This window comes from Berghia stephanieae, chromosome 1 (genome assembly GCF_034508935.2).
Source record: "Berghia stephanieae isolate SIO BIC M18660-M18661 chromosome 1, UCSD_Bste_1.3, whole genome shotgun sequence".
NCBI classification, from domain to species: domain Eukaryota; kingdom Metazoa; phylum Mollusca; class Gastropoda; order Nudibranchia; family Aeolidiidae; genus Berghia; species Berghia stephanieae.
This window is the reverse complement of record NC_088360.1, coordinates 93,925,433-93,942,932: the sequence shown is the minus strand read 5'-3', so window position 1 is coordinate 93,942,932 and position 17,500 is coordinate 93,925,433. Positions and strand designations below refer to the sequence as shown.

At 36.4% G+C, this 17,500-nt stretch overlaps 1 protein-coding gene across 1 annotated transcript in view; it reads left to right on the top strand.

Moving 5' to 3' along the window:
- Window positions 1-17,500, top strand: part of LOC144962407 (VWFA and cache domain-containing protein 1-like) — an 81,739-nt gene that overhangs the window by 42,288 nt on the left and 21,951 nt on the right. Inside the window, exon 5 of the mRNA XM_078895319.1 lies at window positions 12,339-12,594. Coding sequence (XP_078751445.1) covers window positions 12,339-12,594 — 256 coding nt within the window. The remainder of the gene's footprint in view (window positions 1-12,338; window positions 12,595-17,500) is intronic.

Sequence of the window (17,500 nt, the reverse complement as noted above, 5' to 3'; positions counted from 1 at the left end):
GATATGTTATAAAGTTAATCCAATACAAAGAAGTTACTGAAAGGTAACAATAAATTTGTACATCTTAAGGCCAACCTAGGGCCTGTCCAACCCCTGGTCACTGCCTCGTTTTTGTCTGCCTACAACATAACTACACTCAGCTGTACTGAAAAAGCACATGTTATTTAAAATTTTGGCCAGAAAATTTGTCTTTCAAATATCGATCGATTAAAAATTACCCTCGTCTTAGCAAAAAAACAAAAACAAAAACAAACTCTCAAACCTGTGACTTTGCGAAGTGCCAAGACGAGGGTCATTTTAATCGATCGATATTTGAAGGACGAGTTTTCTGGCCAAAATTTTAAATAGCTGTTTTTTCCCCCGTTTCAGATTACGGCTACTGCCCTTTGACATTGCAAAGTTTTTTTTTTTTGTTTGCTTGTTTGTTTGTTTTTTGTTTTTGTTGGGTTGTTTGTTGTTTTTATTTTGCTTTAAAAAGGTGCTTGTGTGTAGGTATGTATTGTGTGTGTGTGTGTGTTTGAGTGTGTTTTGTACCCCCCCCCCCCCCTTTTTTTTTTAATGGGCAGATTCGCAAAATACCGAGTGGGTTCAATCGAATCTTGAACATTTCATGTTGGCGTTTATCTGGACTCGTCGCTTTTTGAAGTAAAATTCAGTGGTCAAAACGACAAATAAAGGCTTTGTGTTATTGTGAGGTTGCGTTTGTATTTGTGTCTTCTCTTGCTGTTCTGTTACAGACTCCCCTGTCTATGAATATAATTTATTTTAATCGGTCGTACCAACTTAACTATAGTAACGTGTGGCACATAACAACAACACATCGCCACTTAAGGTTTTATTGCTTTTCCAAACGCATAGTTCACGATCACTTCTCTTCCTCCATCCTTAACCCAATTGACAACAGATAAACACTTTATTTTATTTTTTTTTCATTTTGGCCAGAAAACTTGTACTTTACATATATCGATGATACATCAGCTGCATGATGAAGTTTTAAGTTATTCTGGCCAACATTTAAAAAAAAAAAGATGTTTTTTTTTCTTCTCCGGCAAAATGCCACACCTACATCCACCAACCTTGTATCCTCTTATCCAAATTGATTCTAGCGTTATTGAAAATATCCCCTCCCCTCTCTCTCTCTCTCTCTCTCTCTCTCTCTTCTCTCATCCTCCCTCACTCCCCCCCCCCCCCCCCCCCCCCTCCCCCGCGCTTCTTTTCTTCACTTAAAAAAAATCCTTTCTGTCACTTTCATTCAATGTGGTATAAAGAAAAAAAATCCAATAAATTACCAATCTTTTTTAAAGGCAATAAGAGTCTTTCTAAGCGATCAAAGCAGTTCAAGTAACAGCAGCTCAACCGTACTCTAACAAAACACCATTTTTTTCCTTCCATTTTGGCTAGAAAACTTAAATCTTGAAATACCGAACTTTTAAAATAAACCTCAACTGGTTTTGATTAGATGAGGGTTAGTTTCAGGTCTGAAACGTTTTGATAACTTAAAGCCCATTTTTAATCAATCGATATTAGATTTTAACGTTTTCTGATCAAATTTAAAGAAGACGTGTTTTGTCACAACATGACAGAGCTGACCTTTCTCACTAAGCATGCTGAACAGTGGAACAAGTGACTAACTTCTAGTCAGGTCCTGCTTTCTTGTTCAGAGTTTTGTTGAATATCGGCTTTGACCGCTACCGGTCCGTGTATATAATAATAATACGTGTGTACGTAGTCAGCCCTCAGTCCACCAGTTCGTGAAAGACGACGCAGCAGTATTTTTTATGGGATCATTTCACTTCTTCCGTCTTTGTGCCGCGTTTTTCATCATTTTTATGGCCCACCATTTTATGTATTCTAATCTCATGACCAGGCAAGCCAACCTCTGCTTGTTGCTTCATTGGTTTATCTTTCTGAAAGATTTGAATTTTTAAAGAGGTGGGAAAAGAGAGAGAGAGAGAGAGAGAGAGAGAGAGAGAGAGAGAGAGAGAGAGAGAGAGAGAGAGAGAGAGAGAGAGAGTATTACCTTACGTCTCATAGGCGCTTATAAGTCCCATATATCGCAGTTTCCTTTACCCCCCCCCCCCCCCTTCCAAAATAAAAAAAAAATACTATCACAAAACGACCCCGAAGAAGATTGGCAACAAAGCAGATAAACAAATAACAACAACGTCAGCAGCAACATCAATAACAACAAGAGCAGGTAAAGAAAAACTAAAAACTAAAGTCCTGGCACTCTTCACGTACATTCATCATCCCTTTTCCATGACCCTTCGTCATAGCAAACTAGAGACTAAAGCCCTGCGTGCCATTTGGGTCACTCCAATTATAATGATCATTCACTTACTTCAACACTTTTGGACTTCGCATGGAATTCCACTTTTTCATCAACTTACATCACCCGGACAAATTTCCCGATTCGATCGTCATGATAATAAGCTATTCAAAGTCAAACCCTTTCAGTTTCCCTCATTGTCATTTTCGTTAAATGAAGTGGCTTACTTTTGTTCTGTCTTCAAAAAAGACATGATCGTGCATCATTCTTAAATCGGGAGGACCGGATGATTTTCCCCATTTAAAGAGAGACCCCTACCTCCGTTTATATGGCGCTGCCTGATTTTTCTTCATTTGCCTACTCTCTTCTTCTTCTTCTCTTCTTCTTCTTTCCTTTTCTTCTTCTTCTCTTCTTCTTTCTTCTTCTTCTTCTTCTTCTTCTTCTTCTTCTCTTCTTCTTCTTCTTCTCTTCTTCTTCTTCTTCTTCTTCTTCTTCTTCTTCTTTCTTCTTCTTCTTCTTCTTCTTCTTCTTCTTCTTCTTCTTCTTCTTCTTCTTCTTCTTCTTCTTCTTTCTTCTTCTTCTTCTTCTTCTTCTTCTTCTTCTTCTTCTTCTTCTTCTTCTTCTTCTTCTTCTTCTTCTTCTTCTTCTTCTTCTTCTTCTTCTTCTTCTTCTTCTTCTTCTTCTTCTTCTTCTTCTTCTTCTTCTTCTTCTTCTTCTTCTTCTTCTTCTTCTTCTTCTTCTTCTTCTTCTTCTTCTTCTTTTTCTTCTTCTTCTTCTTCTTCTTCTTCTTCTTCTTCTTCTTCTTCTTCTTCTTCTTCTTCTCTTCTTCTTCTTCTTTCTTCTCTTCTTCTTCTTCTTCTTCTTCTTCTTCTTCTTCTTCTTCTTCTTCTTCATCTCCTTTTTCTTCTTATCATTATTATTATTTGGCAACTTTTGATATATTCACTCCACTTACAGGATTTTAATCCAAAAATTGAAGAGGAAAAGGAGTAAAAGATCATTTCTACCAAAATTACTTTTTTAAAAAAATCGATATATGCTTGCTTTTAATTTATTCAAAAGCATTTAAATTCAACACTATTCAGCAAATAAGACGGGGAATAATTCATTAAGTGTTCATACATAACTTATTGAAATTCTGATTTTGAAATTAAATATTTAGATTTATGTTTGATATGAGTGACAGGTCTGTTTATAGATCTCCGCGGTCTGTTCCTATTCCTTTTTTTTTTAATCTATAAATTTGTTATCGTTTTCGTCGTTACTGATGTTGTTGTTAATATGTATTGTAATACTGAAAACTTATATTGCGCTTTAACACCGAGACATCAGATTCTATAAGTGCTTAATGTTGTTGTTATTGTGACTTTCATCCATTTTTAAAAAATGCTTTCACGAACTTAAAAATAGGAAAGGATAAAAAAATGGCAAAATTCGACAATTTGCACAGGGACTTCACTCTTAGAATCCAAATTTGAGCAGACTAGCTGGCGCTTCAGCCGGGGAATAAAACCCGTCAATTTTATCGCCCATTCCCCACAAAACCTGGCATTATTGGGAAAGGGGAACTCACAATCGCAAACGGAATAAATGTAAGCGAAATGTATCAGACTTATTCTCAATCTACCTTCTAAGCTCTCTCTCTCTCTCTCTCTCTCTCTCTCTCTCTCTCTCTCTCTCTCTCTCTCTCTCTCTCTCTCTCTCTCTCTCTCTCTCTCTCCCACCCCCCCTTCTTCTCAATACCCACCACTGGTGTTAAATTCGTTTCTCAGGCGAGCGGTATGCAAAAGGCCGTGTATCTAATTTCTTATATTTTGGGACGGATAGGGAGTTGAAACCTCTTATTGTCTGTATGGTTATTAATTTGTCTATATAATATTTATAACTTTGAAAGTGATTTTTGCGATTATAAGGTTTTTATTTCAAGATCTGACATATGTCCCGATCTTCATTCATTCTTCAATATACAATATTATACGTACTCTGTATGCTGTGAGATTTTATCGTCTTGTTTTCTTCCCCCCCCCCCCGCCCTTCTGTCGCAGCAAGAAGACGACGATTTTATGACAAGAGACATTAAAAGCTATCCGTGGCTAAATGGGGTAGATATTTTCTTAAATCTATAGATGGTAAGATGCATCGGCAATTGGAGTATTTTTGGATGGATGGTAGATGGATGGATGATGCATCGATAGGGTGGCTAGATGGATAATACATGGATGGATGGACGGACAGATTGTGAGAGGAACAAATGGATGGACGAGTTGATCGATTCATTGAGATAACAGTTTTGGATGCTTGGATATTATGTTACTTCACCAGCGATATGCTGGTATATATATTATGATTTGTCAATTCACAAGTTTTGAGTCCTGCATTTCGTTCAGCGAAGTTGCCACGCATACGAATGTAGGAATAGATAAAATGGAACGACTGATCAGAAGGTCCATCGACAAGATAGCTGATGAAATTAAATTACTAAGGCTACCTTATGATTTTGAAATGGTATGAATGAAACATTACCCTGCTTCCTCCATTTTCATCTCATTTATTCTTATTAAGTTTCGACCTCAACCAAAAAAAGAAAAAAATATTTTTTAAAAAATGATAATAATAATTTTTAAAATGGGAGGGAGAGGAAGAAAATTATGTTGACGTCACTTCAATTGGATTCTAATCTAGTAGGTACCGGATTTGTCTTTGTCAAAAAAGTTTGTCATGGATGCACTGGCCATTTTCGAATTTTATCCCATGCGAGCACGGTCGCCGTCTGTGCAAACAAAGGGCCCCCTCGATCACCATCTCACTGCTATTCCAGCGCTTTATGAATATCTCTCTCTCTCTCTCTCTCTCTCTCTCTCTCTCTCTCTCTCTCTCCCTCTCCCCCTATTTCTCTTTCTCTCTCAAACATATCCCTCCTCTCTCCTTCATCTCGCTGCTTCTATATCTCCTTTTTCCACTCATATCCCCCCTCCCGACTAAAACTTTGTTAAGCAAACACACTATTAATCATCATCATCATCATCATCATCATCATTATTATCATCATCGTCATCATCATCATCATCATCGTCGTCGTCCTTGTCTTTATCGTCATCATCGTCGTCATTATCGTCATGCTCTTTATAACCCATATCAGAATTATAGCACGAACCATCGTCCTGTACCCGCCGCTTTCAGAGCTGCCAACTATACGCCAAAAGACGTATTATTACGCTTTTTAAAATCAAAGTGTACATTCATTATACCTTTTTGTCGTCAAGGTATTGAGAGTGATGTAAGCAATTTGTTGTTGAGACAATTCACGGAATGGGCAATCCTTATCAGATGTGGATCAAATATGGATTTGAACCTGTAAAAAAAGGACCTATTGTACATAAACTAATATTTTGATTTATATTTGAAAAACACACCAATTCCACGGAATGGGGTATCGACATGCTGAGAAATGATCTGGATTATTGAATCTTCGCCAGATAAAAAAGTGATTTATCTTTGTATGAATAATGCCTTTGTTTTGGACAATAAAACAATTACGTTCAAAATTACACCCTTTTTATTTTCAGTCAAAATTACACATTTTCTTCAGTTGAAGTTGAAAGCTCTACGATAGGTATTATTTACTAGTATTGTAACAACCTTAAAAACCTTAAAATTAAATGTTAGTCAATTTGAGGCTGTATAGCGAATGCTCCGTGTATTGTGTACTGAAACATGAAAAATAAGGGAACCAGTAGAATTTCTCCATCCCGTATTATCTCAATAGGAATTATGTTTATTCAACGTGCGAATTGCTGGGCCATCTATGTTTAACTAAGTTATACACACGGCTTTTGGACGAGGTTTCTTGTTAAAACCCAGAGGATCTTGTCATGTCATTTCTCAGAGTCTCTAGTCTCGTCGTGGAAATACTAACTAACACTAGCATGTAGAGGGCTGCTGCTAATACCTAACTCAGACCTGCCACTTGTAGAGGTTAATCAGTGTAAATAGAGATTTTATTTGATCCGAAATTGGCCCCAAATTCAGATTTTTACCCATACTTTCATCCAAAATTCTAACATGAAAATGCAGAAACCTTTATATATAAATTAATTTAAAAAATAGTAATGACAATTTATTATTGTTATTATTGTTATTATTATTATTATTATTATTATTATTATTATTATTATTATTATTATTATTATTATTATTATTATTATTATTATTATTATTATTATTATTATTATTGTTATTATTATTATTATTATTATTATTATTATTATTATTATTATTATTATTATTATTATTATTATTATTATTATTATTATTACACATGGTGAAGTCTTTCATCGGTCCCGAATAGGTTTAGTTTTCGTGGTCTGATAAGAACCTGATATATAGCTCAAGGTGAAAAAAACATATTTAACCAGTTAACTGTCCTACTCCAGAAAGACACGTGTTTAACAAATTGGCCAGAAAACTCGTCCTTCAAGTATCGATCTATTTAAATGACCTTCATCTTGGCAAAAAATCTCAAACCTGGGACCTCGCGAGGTAAAATGTAACACAAGGACCTTTTTTTTTTTGCCTCAAGAGATAGAATCGCATATCTCACAATACGATCATTTTTTGTTTGTTTGTATGTTTATCAAAATACACTGGAAAACTCGTAATACTAATGATGATTCAAGCATAAATAGAAAGAGACAAGAGAAGATTTTTTTTTTTTAAAGAGAGAAAGAGAGGTGGTTTATAATACATTGTATTTATGTGGTTCTGTTCCGAACACCTTTTTCCTCAAACGAACTCTCTCTGACAGGGAGGAAATGGACATTACGAATGAACGCATGGATAACTCTTGATGCTTTCCACAGAGGTTGTGACTACTTACTTATTGCCGACTGGCGTACACTGACCAAAGTCTTTTATTTTCATTTCAGCCAGGTTTTTTTTTTTTTTTTTAAATTTCAAATATTGATGTATCAAGATGTCCGTTCAGCTTTTCAAAAAAAAAAAAAAAAATTCAAACTGAAAAGAAGTCTTAGGATTAATGATTTTTGTTGTTGAAAATTTAAAGGTCATTTGATATGTATCCCAAAGTAATACAATTTCTTCCGGAAATAGGTAAAATGCTTGTTGTCGATGCACAGCAGTATTGCCGAGTGCTATGTGATTGGTCCTGGCTTTTTATTTACATTTTATGTATATTATACCCATTCCATTTTCTCCCTACCCCTCCTTTTCACGTTTCATATCTCCCCTCGCCTTGCCCCCCCCCCCCCCACCCCCTTCCCCTCCGCCTATTTGCATTTTTTTTCTGGGGTCATCTTTTTTTGCATACACCCAGAGTAAGACAAAGTATAATACAGTACATGTTTTCAACAACAACAAAAAAAATCTGTTTATTGGTTGTATGGTTGTAGAGTCTCTCTCTCTCTCTCTCTCTCTCTCTCTCTCTCTCTCTCTCTCTCTCTCTCTCTCCTCTCTCTCTCTCTCTCTCTCTCTATATATATATATATATATATATATATTATATATCCATCCATCCATCCATCCATCCATCCATCCATCCATCCATCTATCTATCTCTCGTCGTCGTCGTCGTCGTCGTCGTCGTCGTTTATTATTATTATTATTATTTAATACTTAGAGATGAACAAGGAGCGAGCTACGGGAAGAAGAGCTTTGCATTCAACTCTGTGAATTTTATTAACTATTTTTCTATCCATCTGACAAAATGTGAACAGATCCATAATATTATTATCTATGTCTACCCTAGTCATGAGCTATTAAGTCCGTCTTCTTTAACTGATTCGGGGGCTTTATTGTCTTGTTTTGGGACTTGTAAAAATGTGAATCATGAGTTGCCTTTGCTCGTCTCTTCGTAGTATAGAATGTTGAATGAATGACAGAATGCCGCTCGCTATCCATGGCCGTAAATCGTTGTGTGTGTGTGTGTGTGTGTGTGTGTGTGTGTGTGTGTGTGTGTGTTTGATTTGTTAAAAAGAATTGTATGTGTGGGGGTGGGCGTTTTATTTATTTATTTTTTTATTGGCGTGTTTGTGAGGAGAACCTTGCAGCCTCGATCTCCTCCTATGTTTGATGTCCACAAATGACAAGTTCTTAGCTCTCAAGCTGCCGAGACGGAGTCATATTACTTTACTATTCAAACCTGGGATGTATTGTTGAAAACTTCCAACAAATTTTTATTTATTTATTTTTTTTATTGATGTTGTGAATTGTCTTGATGAGGGTTTTTATTGTTTTCCGTCATGTTCGTTTTACATTAGTAATGATATATACATATAAAACGTCAAAGAGTCGGGATTTGTCGTAGCGACTTTCAGGACGTCTTCTCCCCACCATTTTCCAAAGAGTCGCCATCTGCTTCCAATATTACCTATGTTGTATAGATGCCAATTATACCAATGGACCGCATAAAAAAAAACAACAAAATAAAAACACACAATAAAAAAAAAAAACTAACATAAAACCTACCCCCCCCCCCCCCCCCCAAAAAAAAAAATATATATATATATAAACAAAACAAAAACAACGAAGAATGCTTAAAGTGTAATATGGATAAAATTAACGACACGAAAATATCACAAAATTTATCAATTTTTCTTTACTTTTGCAGACTATTTATTCATCCTTATGCAAGGCGCGCGCGCACGCATACACACGCACAAACTAACACACTTCTTTTTTTCGGCATTTGACGCTTTAGAAATGAACTATACTATACTTTTCTCTCTCTCTCTCTCTCTCTCTCTCTCTCTCTCTCTCTCTCTCTCTCTCTCTCTCTCGCTCCATCTCTCTTTCTCTCTCTCTCTCTCTCTCGCTCCATCTCTCTTTCTCTCACAACCCCCCCATCTCTCTCTCTCTCGCTCCATCTCTCTTTCTCACACCCCCCCCCCCCATCTCTCTCTCTCTCTCTCACACACACACACAAACACACACAACCACACAACGCAGTCCTTAGATTATATATGCCCTCCGTCTTCGTCTAGTTTATGTCCACGTGTTGCGAAGAATCAAGGTAGTTCTGTAGAGTGCCCCTCAGACCCTTCGTCATTTTTCTTTCCGGGAACAATCAAAAAGCAAACAGGACAGACACTGTTAATAACTTTTCTCGCTTTAACCAACGGCTGCCAAGCACAAAACCTCTCACAAAATGGGAAGAAAATCGAGGAAAGCCGTTCATTCGGTACAAAGGCATTCCTTTAGCTGGTCAGCAATACTGTTATTCCTTTATTGGTGTCGTTAAAGAGAGAGAGAAAGAGGGAGAGAGAGAAGAGAGAGAGAGAGAGAGAGAGAGAGAGAAAGAGGGAGAGAGAGAGAGAGAAGAGAGAGAAGAGAGAGAGAGAGAGTTCATCTCCCTTCGTCCTAATCTCTCAGGACTAGACCATGTCCTATCATGTCATGTACTGCTTAATATCGGTTTTGTTTTCAGCCGACAAAAAGTTACAGCCCAAACTAAATCTTGTCATAGATTTTATAAATTATTCTGTATTCATTTTTATATACTAAATATTTTGTTCTTACTTTGAAATAAGGCGGGCCTGCATTACATCCAAAGGATAACAAGCAATTTTACTGTCCCGTTTAATCCTATAGAAACCGAGATTATCTCCGGCTCCGTTGGCTTTATGTCCAGAAAGGACTTTATATTTTACAATTCACATCATCTACAGGCAATTTAGCAAAACCGTCTTAACTGTTTTATCGTCGTGTTTTTTTTTTTTTTGGTTTTTTTTTTAACGCCCCCCGCCCTCTATTGATGCACTGCGTTTAGCTAAAATACCCACAACATCCGCTAGCCGGATATAACGTACCAACACACAAACCGCTGCGTAACCTTAAACGTTTCTGGTCTGATTGGTGTAATTTAGTAATAACTTATCCTAAAAATGGTTGTCTAGAAACATTAACAAAGAGCTAAGTCAGGGGCGTCAAGTTCTCGCTCCTTCTATGTTATTTTGAAAGCATTATCATATTATATTAATAAATGCTACATCACGCCCGCCATGCACTCAATCATAATTCATCTGAATTTCAAATAATACACGTCCTGTGACAAATTATCAAAGCAGGATGACCCGCCATCATTACCGTTGAAATTAAATAAAAATAAAATCGCAATTTATTATGTATTACCCTCATCCAGTAATGGGCTAGAACAAACTGAGCATCAGATAAGCATACGTTTTGTAAAGTTCACCTCGTGTAGTTTGAGTGTGAGCAATTTAGGATCAAAGGGCTGTTGGTAGTGGTGGCGGTCGTAATAATAATGATGATGATGATGATAATAATAATAATAATAATAATAATAATAATAATAATAATAATAATAATAATAATAATAATAATAATGATGATGATGATGATAATGACAGTAATTATATTGTATTGATAACGGTGTTTATAACGGTAACGATGATGATGATGATGATGGTGACGACGATGATGATGATAATATTGATAATATTATTAATAATAACAATAAATAACGACTACAGTAATTTATAATAATAATAATAATAATAATAATAATAATAATAATAATAATAATAATAATAATAATAATAATAATAATAATAATAATAATAATAATAATAATAATAATAGTCATCTGGTTTAAGGTGAACATGCATGGCATGATGAATGCCTCATCAGCCTTTGAAATAATATGAGTTGGGTAGTGTTTCATGGCCCCGAGTCATACGGATTTCAAGCGTCAATTGATGTGCCCTGCGTGTTTGCTTATTTCTCATAGACGGTTGTTTACTCACAGCCAGCACGTGCATCTTTGTGAGACTCCCGGGCTTCCTTTGATGTCGCCCGTCGTGCCTGATATTAAAGAAGAAGGGAGAGTGAGTGGAAGAAGATGAAGAACAAGATGAAGAAGGAAGGTGGTGGAAGGGCGGTGGTGAAATTCCAGTTCCCATCTTTTATGCGTGACATCCTGTCCTGCTTTTGGTTGGAGGACCCCTTGAAAGGCGCTTTGAGCACGTTTTATAGATAATCTGCTATATAATGGCTCAAATTTATATATTTATTTATTTTGTTTTGTTTGTTTACTTATATATTTATAATCCATTTTTGATTTATATTGTGTTGTTTGGAGAAATGGAGGGCGAAAAATAAGTAAAAAATTGAATAAAATTGAGGAGTAAGGGATGACCTAAGAGTGAGAGAAAGATAAACTAACAACGGTCATGATGCGACTAAGTAATTATTGGGTTTTTTTTTTTTTTTTTGCCTAATGTAACATGAGAACTTGTGGATGTTTTTTTTTTCTGCTCGTTTTTATGCAGATTTAGGATGTGTCGCAATCGGCTTGAAAGACTTTAAAATCAATAGATTTGTGATGGCTTGTAACGGTTTTGTGTGTGTGTGTGTGTGTGTGTGTGCGTGTGTGCGTGCGCGCGCGCCCGCGCGTAGGATAAGTGGAATGAAACGTCATTTTAATTCAGATAGATCTTCCAAATTCAAAGGCAGTGATCGGAAAAAAAAAATATGTATAACTTTACCACGTACCCCAATTCCCAATTGGGTATCAAATGAAGAATCACGTGACTGTCAGTTCACGTTCTGTATGACTGATACCGACTCAAGTATGAATGAGTTTCGCTCCTTAACCTACGATCGGTCTAGGTACTCGCCTGTATAACCTGGATAAGGGTTTTGTACAAGCTGGGTGTATTAGTGAAATACTGTTAATTTGCTCACTGATCATGGTGAATCCGTGGGATTAAATGAAATAAATAAATAAAAATAAAATTTTCCTTATTCATCCCATAGGGGAAATTTGTCTCTAGGGTCTATTCCAAGGGAAGACTGGAATAATCCAGGCGTCAGCCGCAGTGCAGCGCCGCAAATTGAGCGAGGGCGAGGTGACTTGCTCAAGGCGACACAGCGCAGTGGTGGGTGATAGAACTCGGTACCTTTTGGGTACGAAACAAAGACCGCTGAGCCACGCTTTTTCTATAAATAAGCATATTTATTATATTTATATTATATAATAATAATATATTCACTTATTTTAACTTCTTAAATATTTTGTCTCTTCCATTTCCAGTGTGGCGCAGTAACCTTCAGTATTTTCCCAGTCTCAAGTGGCAATATTTCATATCAGTCAATGGATTACACAACGAGTATCCTGCCAATAGCTTCACCAAAGGTTGTGGTGATGCTAGCAATAGTGGTAGCAGCAGTAGTAGTAGCAGTAGCCTTGGCGGCAACAGCAACACCATCACCAACACCAACATTGGTGGTGGTCGTAGCAATTCTCTAGGATTACATGACTGTAACAATGTACACGATACACGGCACAGGTAAGGTTCTGCTTATTATTTGAAATATTTATCTCGCCCCAAAACAATGTTTAAAAAAGTAACAAATGACAAAACAAAGACGAAAAAAACAAAAACAAACAAAAAACAACCCAACAAAAACAAAAATAAATAAACAAAAGAAAAGCAACAACAAACATCCAAACAAACCAAAAAAAAATTCAACAACAAGAACAAATAATAATAAAACTGAAATAACACAAAACTTGATGACGTTTTAAACTCTCTTGATATATTCAAATAATAATATTATATCTATTCTTTAAAGAGAAATAGGGTTGGCTGTCAACATTCTGTAAAGCCTATGTTTAATTTTTATCATCGAGCACAGAATTACCGGCAAATCAGTGAATATTAAATATGTTTTAATATTTAATTTATTGACCCATTGGTCTATTCTAATCTTTACAAAAAGTTACAAATAGTAGAAATATTACATAAGGGGTCAATGAAGATTTGATTCTTATTTTTTTAAAAATTATTTATTCATTTAATTATTTGTTTATTTATTTATTCTACGAAGTTTTAGATAAGACGAAGTTTGAGAGTTTTTGGCGTGATGAGGGTCATTTAATCTTCGATATTTGAAGGACGAGTTTTCTGGCCAAAATTTTTTTTATATATATATTTTTTTTCTTCAGAGTACGGCAGTGTAGTTTAAGATCAATTTGGGGAAATTGAAAATAATAATAATTGTTTTTTTTGTTATGTTTTTTGTTTTTAGGTGTTTAATGGCGCTTTCAACACTATTTGGGTTATTTTTAAGCGCCCGTAATAATAATTGTCATTTTCGACTTGCGATAAAAAAAAACATTGGAAGTTGTTGACCCTTCTTCCTCTGCCGACCGAGTAGGTAGCACTCGTCTTTCCTTGTGAAGTGGGCAGTGGGCAGTCAAGGGTGTCAAGAGCCTACTTACATACCTGCATAATATTATAATTTGTCCCCTCATTTTAGCATTCCTCTCATCGCCCCTCCCCCTGTCCCCACTAGACTTGTCGTTGTCCTCTTCTTTGTCTTCGTCCTCTTCAGCATGGGCGAGCCATCTATCTATCTATCTATCTATCTATCTATCTATCTATCTATCTATCTATCTGTCTATCTATCTATCATCTATCTATCTATCTATCTATCTATCTATCTATCTATCTATCTAATCTATCTATCTATCTATCTATCTATCTATCTACTATCTCCACCTCCCCTCCTCTCCACCTCCCCCCCCCCCCCCCCCCCCCCCCCCCCCGCCTCTTTCACCCTCCCTTCCTCCTTTCTCTTCTTTTTTATCCTTTTGATCTTACCTTTTTCTTCCTTCCTCCCTCTCTCCCCTCCTTCCTCTCTCCCCTCCTTTCTTTCTTTCTTTCTTTCTTTCTTTCTTTCTTTCTTTCTTTCTTTCTTTCTTTCTTTCTTTCTTCATTCCTTCCTTTTTATCATTCATTTTTTTTTTTTTTGTTAAACCGACATTGATCACAGGCTGCCGGTCATCGGTCGACGCTTTCATGGTTGACCTCTCACTTTGATGTCGTCCTCGGCCAAAGCCGGATTACTTCATAATACGCCCCTACTGTTTATGAACGTCTGGGGCCATGCCTGGATCATTAAGGCCACTGAGGCCATACCTCTATGCGAGTCAGGCTGAACCCGAACCGTCTTCGCGCGCTGTGCTATTAAATATGTGTTGTTGTCGTATTATCGTCGTCTGTGTCTTTGTGATTACACGCATTGTCCCCATTGAAAAAAAGTTTCGTTTACTTTATACTCAGATGCGACTCTGGAACCAATGGTATATGGTTAGGGTTTTAACTGTTTTTGTTTGTTTGTTTGTTTCAACATTTGGGAATGTGCCTTTCTATTAGGTGGTGGTGGTGGTGGTGGTGGTGGTGATGATGGTGATAATGATGATGATGGTAATGATGATGATGGTAATAATAATAATAATAATAATAATAATAATAATAATAATAATAATAATAATAATAATAATAATAATAATAATAATAATAATAATAATAATAATAATACACATTTATATAGCGCTCATTCTCGTGTAAAACACAAGCTCTGGGCACTTTACAATATAAATATCAATTTTAAGTGAAAAAAAAAAAAATTCATAGCCAAATCAAGGATTCATAGAGTCAATAAAAACAAATACAGTAAAAATGTGTCTTGAGATTCTTTTAATTCTAGTAATACTGATGATGATGGTGATGATGATGACGGATGGTGATGATACCTTTTTTCGTCTTGCTTGTTCTTTATTTTTGGAAAGAAAGCAGATGAAATCCATTAATTATTCAAATGTATCCAATAACGCATGTTACTGGTCAGGGCAAAGCAGGGTACAGTTTTTTTTTTTTTAAATGGTTATGAAATATTATGCACTCGTGCGTGACAACTGGCTATCAAATGTTGCACTGTCTTTCATTTTTTTTTTTTTTTTTGCGTTTGCCCTTTCTCTCTCTCTCTCTCTCTCTCTCTCTCTCTCTCTCTCTCTCTCTCTCCCTCTCTTTCTCTCTCTCCCCCTCCCTTTCTCTAAATTAAGTATGATTGAAAGGGGTATGATCTTTTTTTAAATTGTTAACAAAACTCCAAGGTCTTGTTCTGTGACCCTCCCCAAAAATGGAATTTAAAGCACGAGCAAACCCAAAATTAAAAAAAAAAAAACACACACACAAAACAAAACTAGCAAACAAAACAAAAATCAAACAAACGAAAAAAAAAAAAACAACAAACCAATAAACCCCAAACAACAAAGAAAAAATAACAGCAAAGAACAAGTAAATGAAAACTAATACCTCTCCCCCCCCCCCTCTCTCTCTCTCTCTCTCTCTCTCTCTCTCTCTCTCTCTCTCTCTCTCTCTGTCCTTTACAGGGTTCGAAACCACCGATATGATATCTATTTTTTTTCTTCTTTCTTTCTTCTTATCTTGTAATTTTTAACCCAGGGAAATCGATGAAATATAGATAATCTCTGTCTATAATTCTTCGAATTGGGTAGCCTACTTATTATTATGAAAACGACATTTTTGGCGCAGCATCAAATTCGTACATTGAACGGGGAAAATAAAAGTTTAAAGGAGCATTCTATCTATGAATCAAAAGTTTTGAGCAGATCAAAGAAAAAGAAAAAGTCAACCTATTGCTGAGGTCCTTCGCAAGGAATTTTTTAAAACCTTTTCTGTGGTACAATAATAAGACGTCTTAACACCCGTCGCACACTGATTGTAAAACACTTTTTTCAAAGTTTTAGCCATGAAACTTTTTCTAATATCGGTTGATAGATAAAGTTGCCCCCCCCCCCCCCCACACACACACACACACACTCCCCACCCGTATATTGTTTTTATGACTTATATTTTAATGGGTCTTTGGTACCTTTTGACAGATTTAGACATCTTAAACCATTCATATCTAAAGCAATGTTTTCTCGGAAAAAAACAAAAACAAAACAAAACAAAACACACTCAGACACACACTCTCTCTCTCTCACACACACAAAAACACGCGCACGCACGCGCACGCACACACACACACACACACATACATCACAAAACAACAATTGCAACAAAGCAAAACAAAACAAACAAACAAACAAAAAAGAGTAAGTTTTTATTAGCGGATGGGCATGCAGATCAGACATTGGTTTGAAGACGATTCCCGACTTCGCTACACACACATTCACATAGCATGGAATAATAGGCCACTCCTATCACACCCACCAGTAGGTTGGTTGGTTCTTTGATCATCAACACACTCAAGTCTTCTTTTGTACCCCGATCTCTTGCACCACGGAAAAAGGCCCGTCCAGTCCAGATACATATATAATAAAAAATCTTTTTTTCTTTCTTTCTTCATCGACACTATTGACTGTGCCGGTCAGTGGAGGTGGAAGATTATTGGATATAATATCTGTACAGTCTTAGCATTGAGCCCCTCTCAGAGCGATTGACAAGACTTTCCTTGAACATTGGTGGCTCTGAAAGGACAGATGACCTCTTTAACTTAAAGTCTTTTCTCTTATTTCTTTTTCTCTTCTAAATTGTGTTCTTGAAATGTTGGAATCTTTATGGCAATTAACTCAAACACAAACAAACAAACAAACAAACACAATTTGAAATATGACAATCACCCCACCATTATCCCGCCAAGAAAATAAAAATAAAAAAGGACCCCAAAAACAGGTTAACAATAACTAATTGTTTGGTGCATGCATAATATGTCAAATCCTGTTAATAGAGGAACTGTCGGAAGCCAGTCACAAACATCTTTTTCTCCATTGTGGTAGAATGTTGTTGTTGATGATGATGATGATGGTGATGATTAATAATTAAAAACAACTTTTCAATGACCACCACCACTATCCCCCCCCCCCCCCCCCCCCACACACACACACATTTTTACCAAGAAACGACTAACAGTATGACCAACCTCCATATCGCTATTACTATCCCGACCAGCAACAATGATAGAACCGGCCCTTTGTATGTATTATTGTTTATAGGCTGCCGGGCTTGTCACCATGCATGTGATTTATGAGTTTGCACCAGCAGGGACCGGCGCTTTTGCCTGTCTCTACAGCCTAAATATCCAAGCCCCTTTTGCCCGGGCCTCTTTGTCATTCATGTTATTGTTATGATTGTTTTTTACGAGATCTTCGTTCCATTATAGGGTAGCCCCCGTGGCCCCCGTCTGAAACACTGCATTATGGTATTAGTATAATAAACACGCTCTTTGGGATCTAAAAAGTATGTGTGTGTGGGGGTGGGGGGGGGGATTAAATTAGATATAGATGGATAGATAGATTGGACTAACCTTCCTACTCCTAGAAATGCAGTCAGATAGATAGATAGATAGATAGATAGATAGATAGATAGATAGATAGATAGA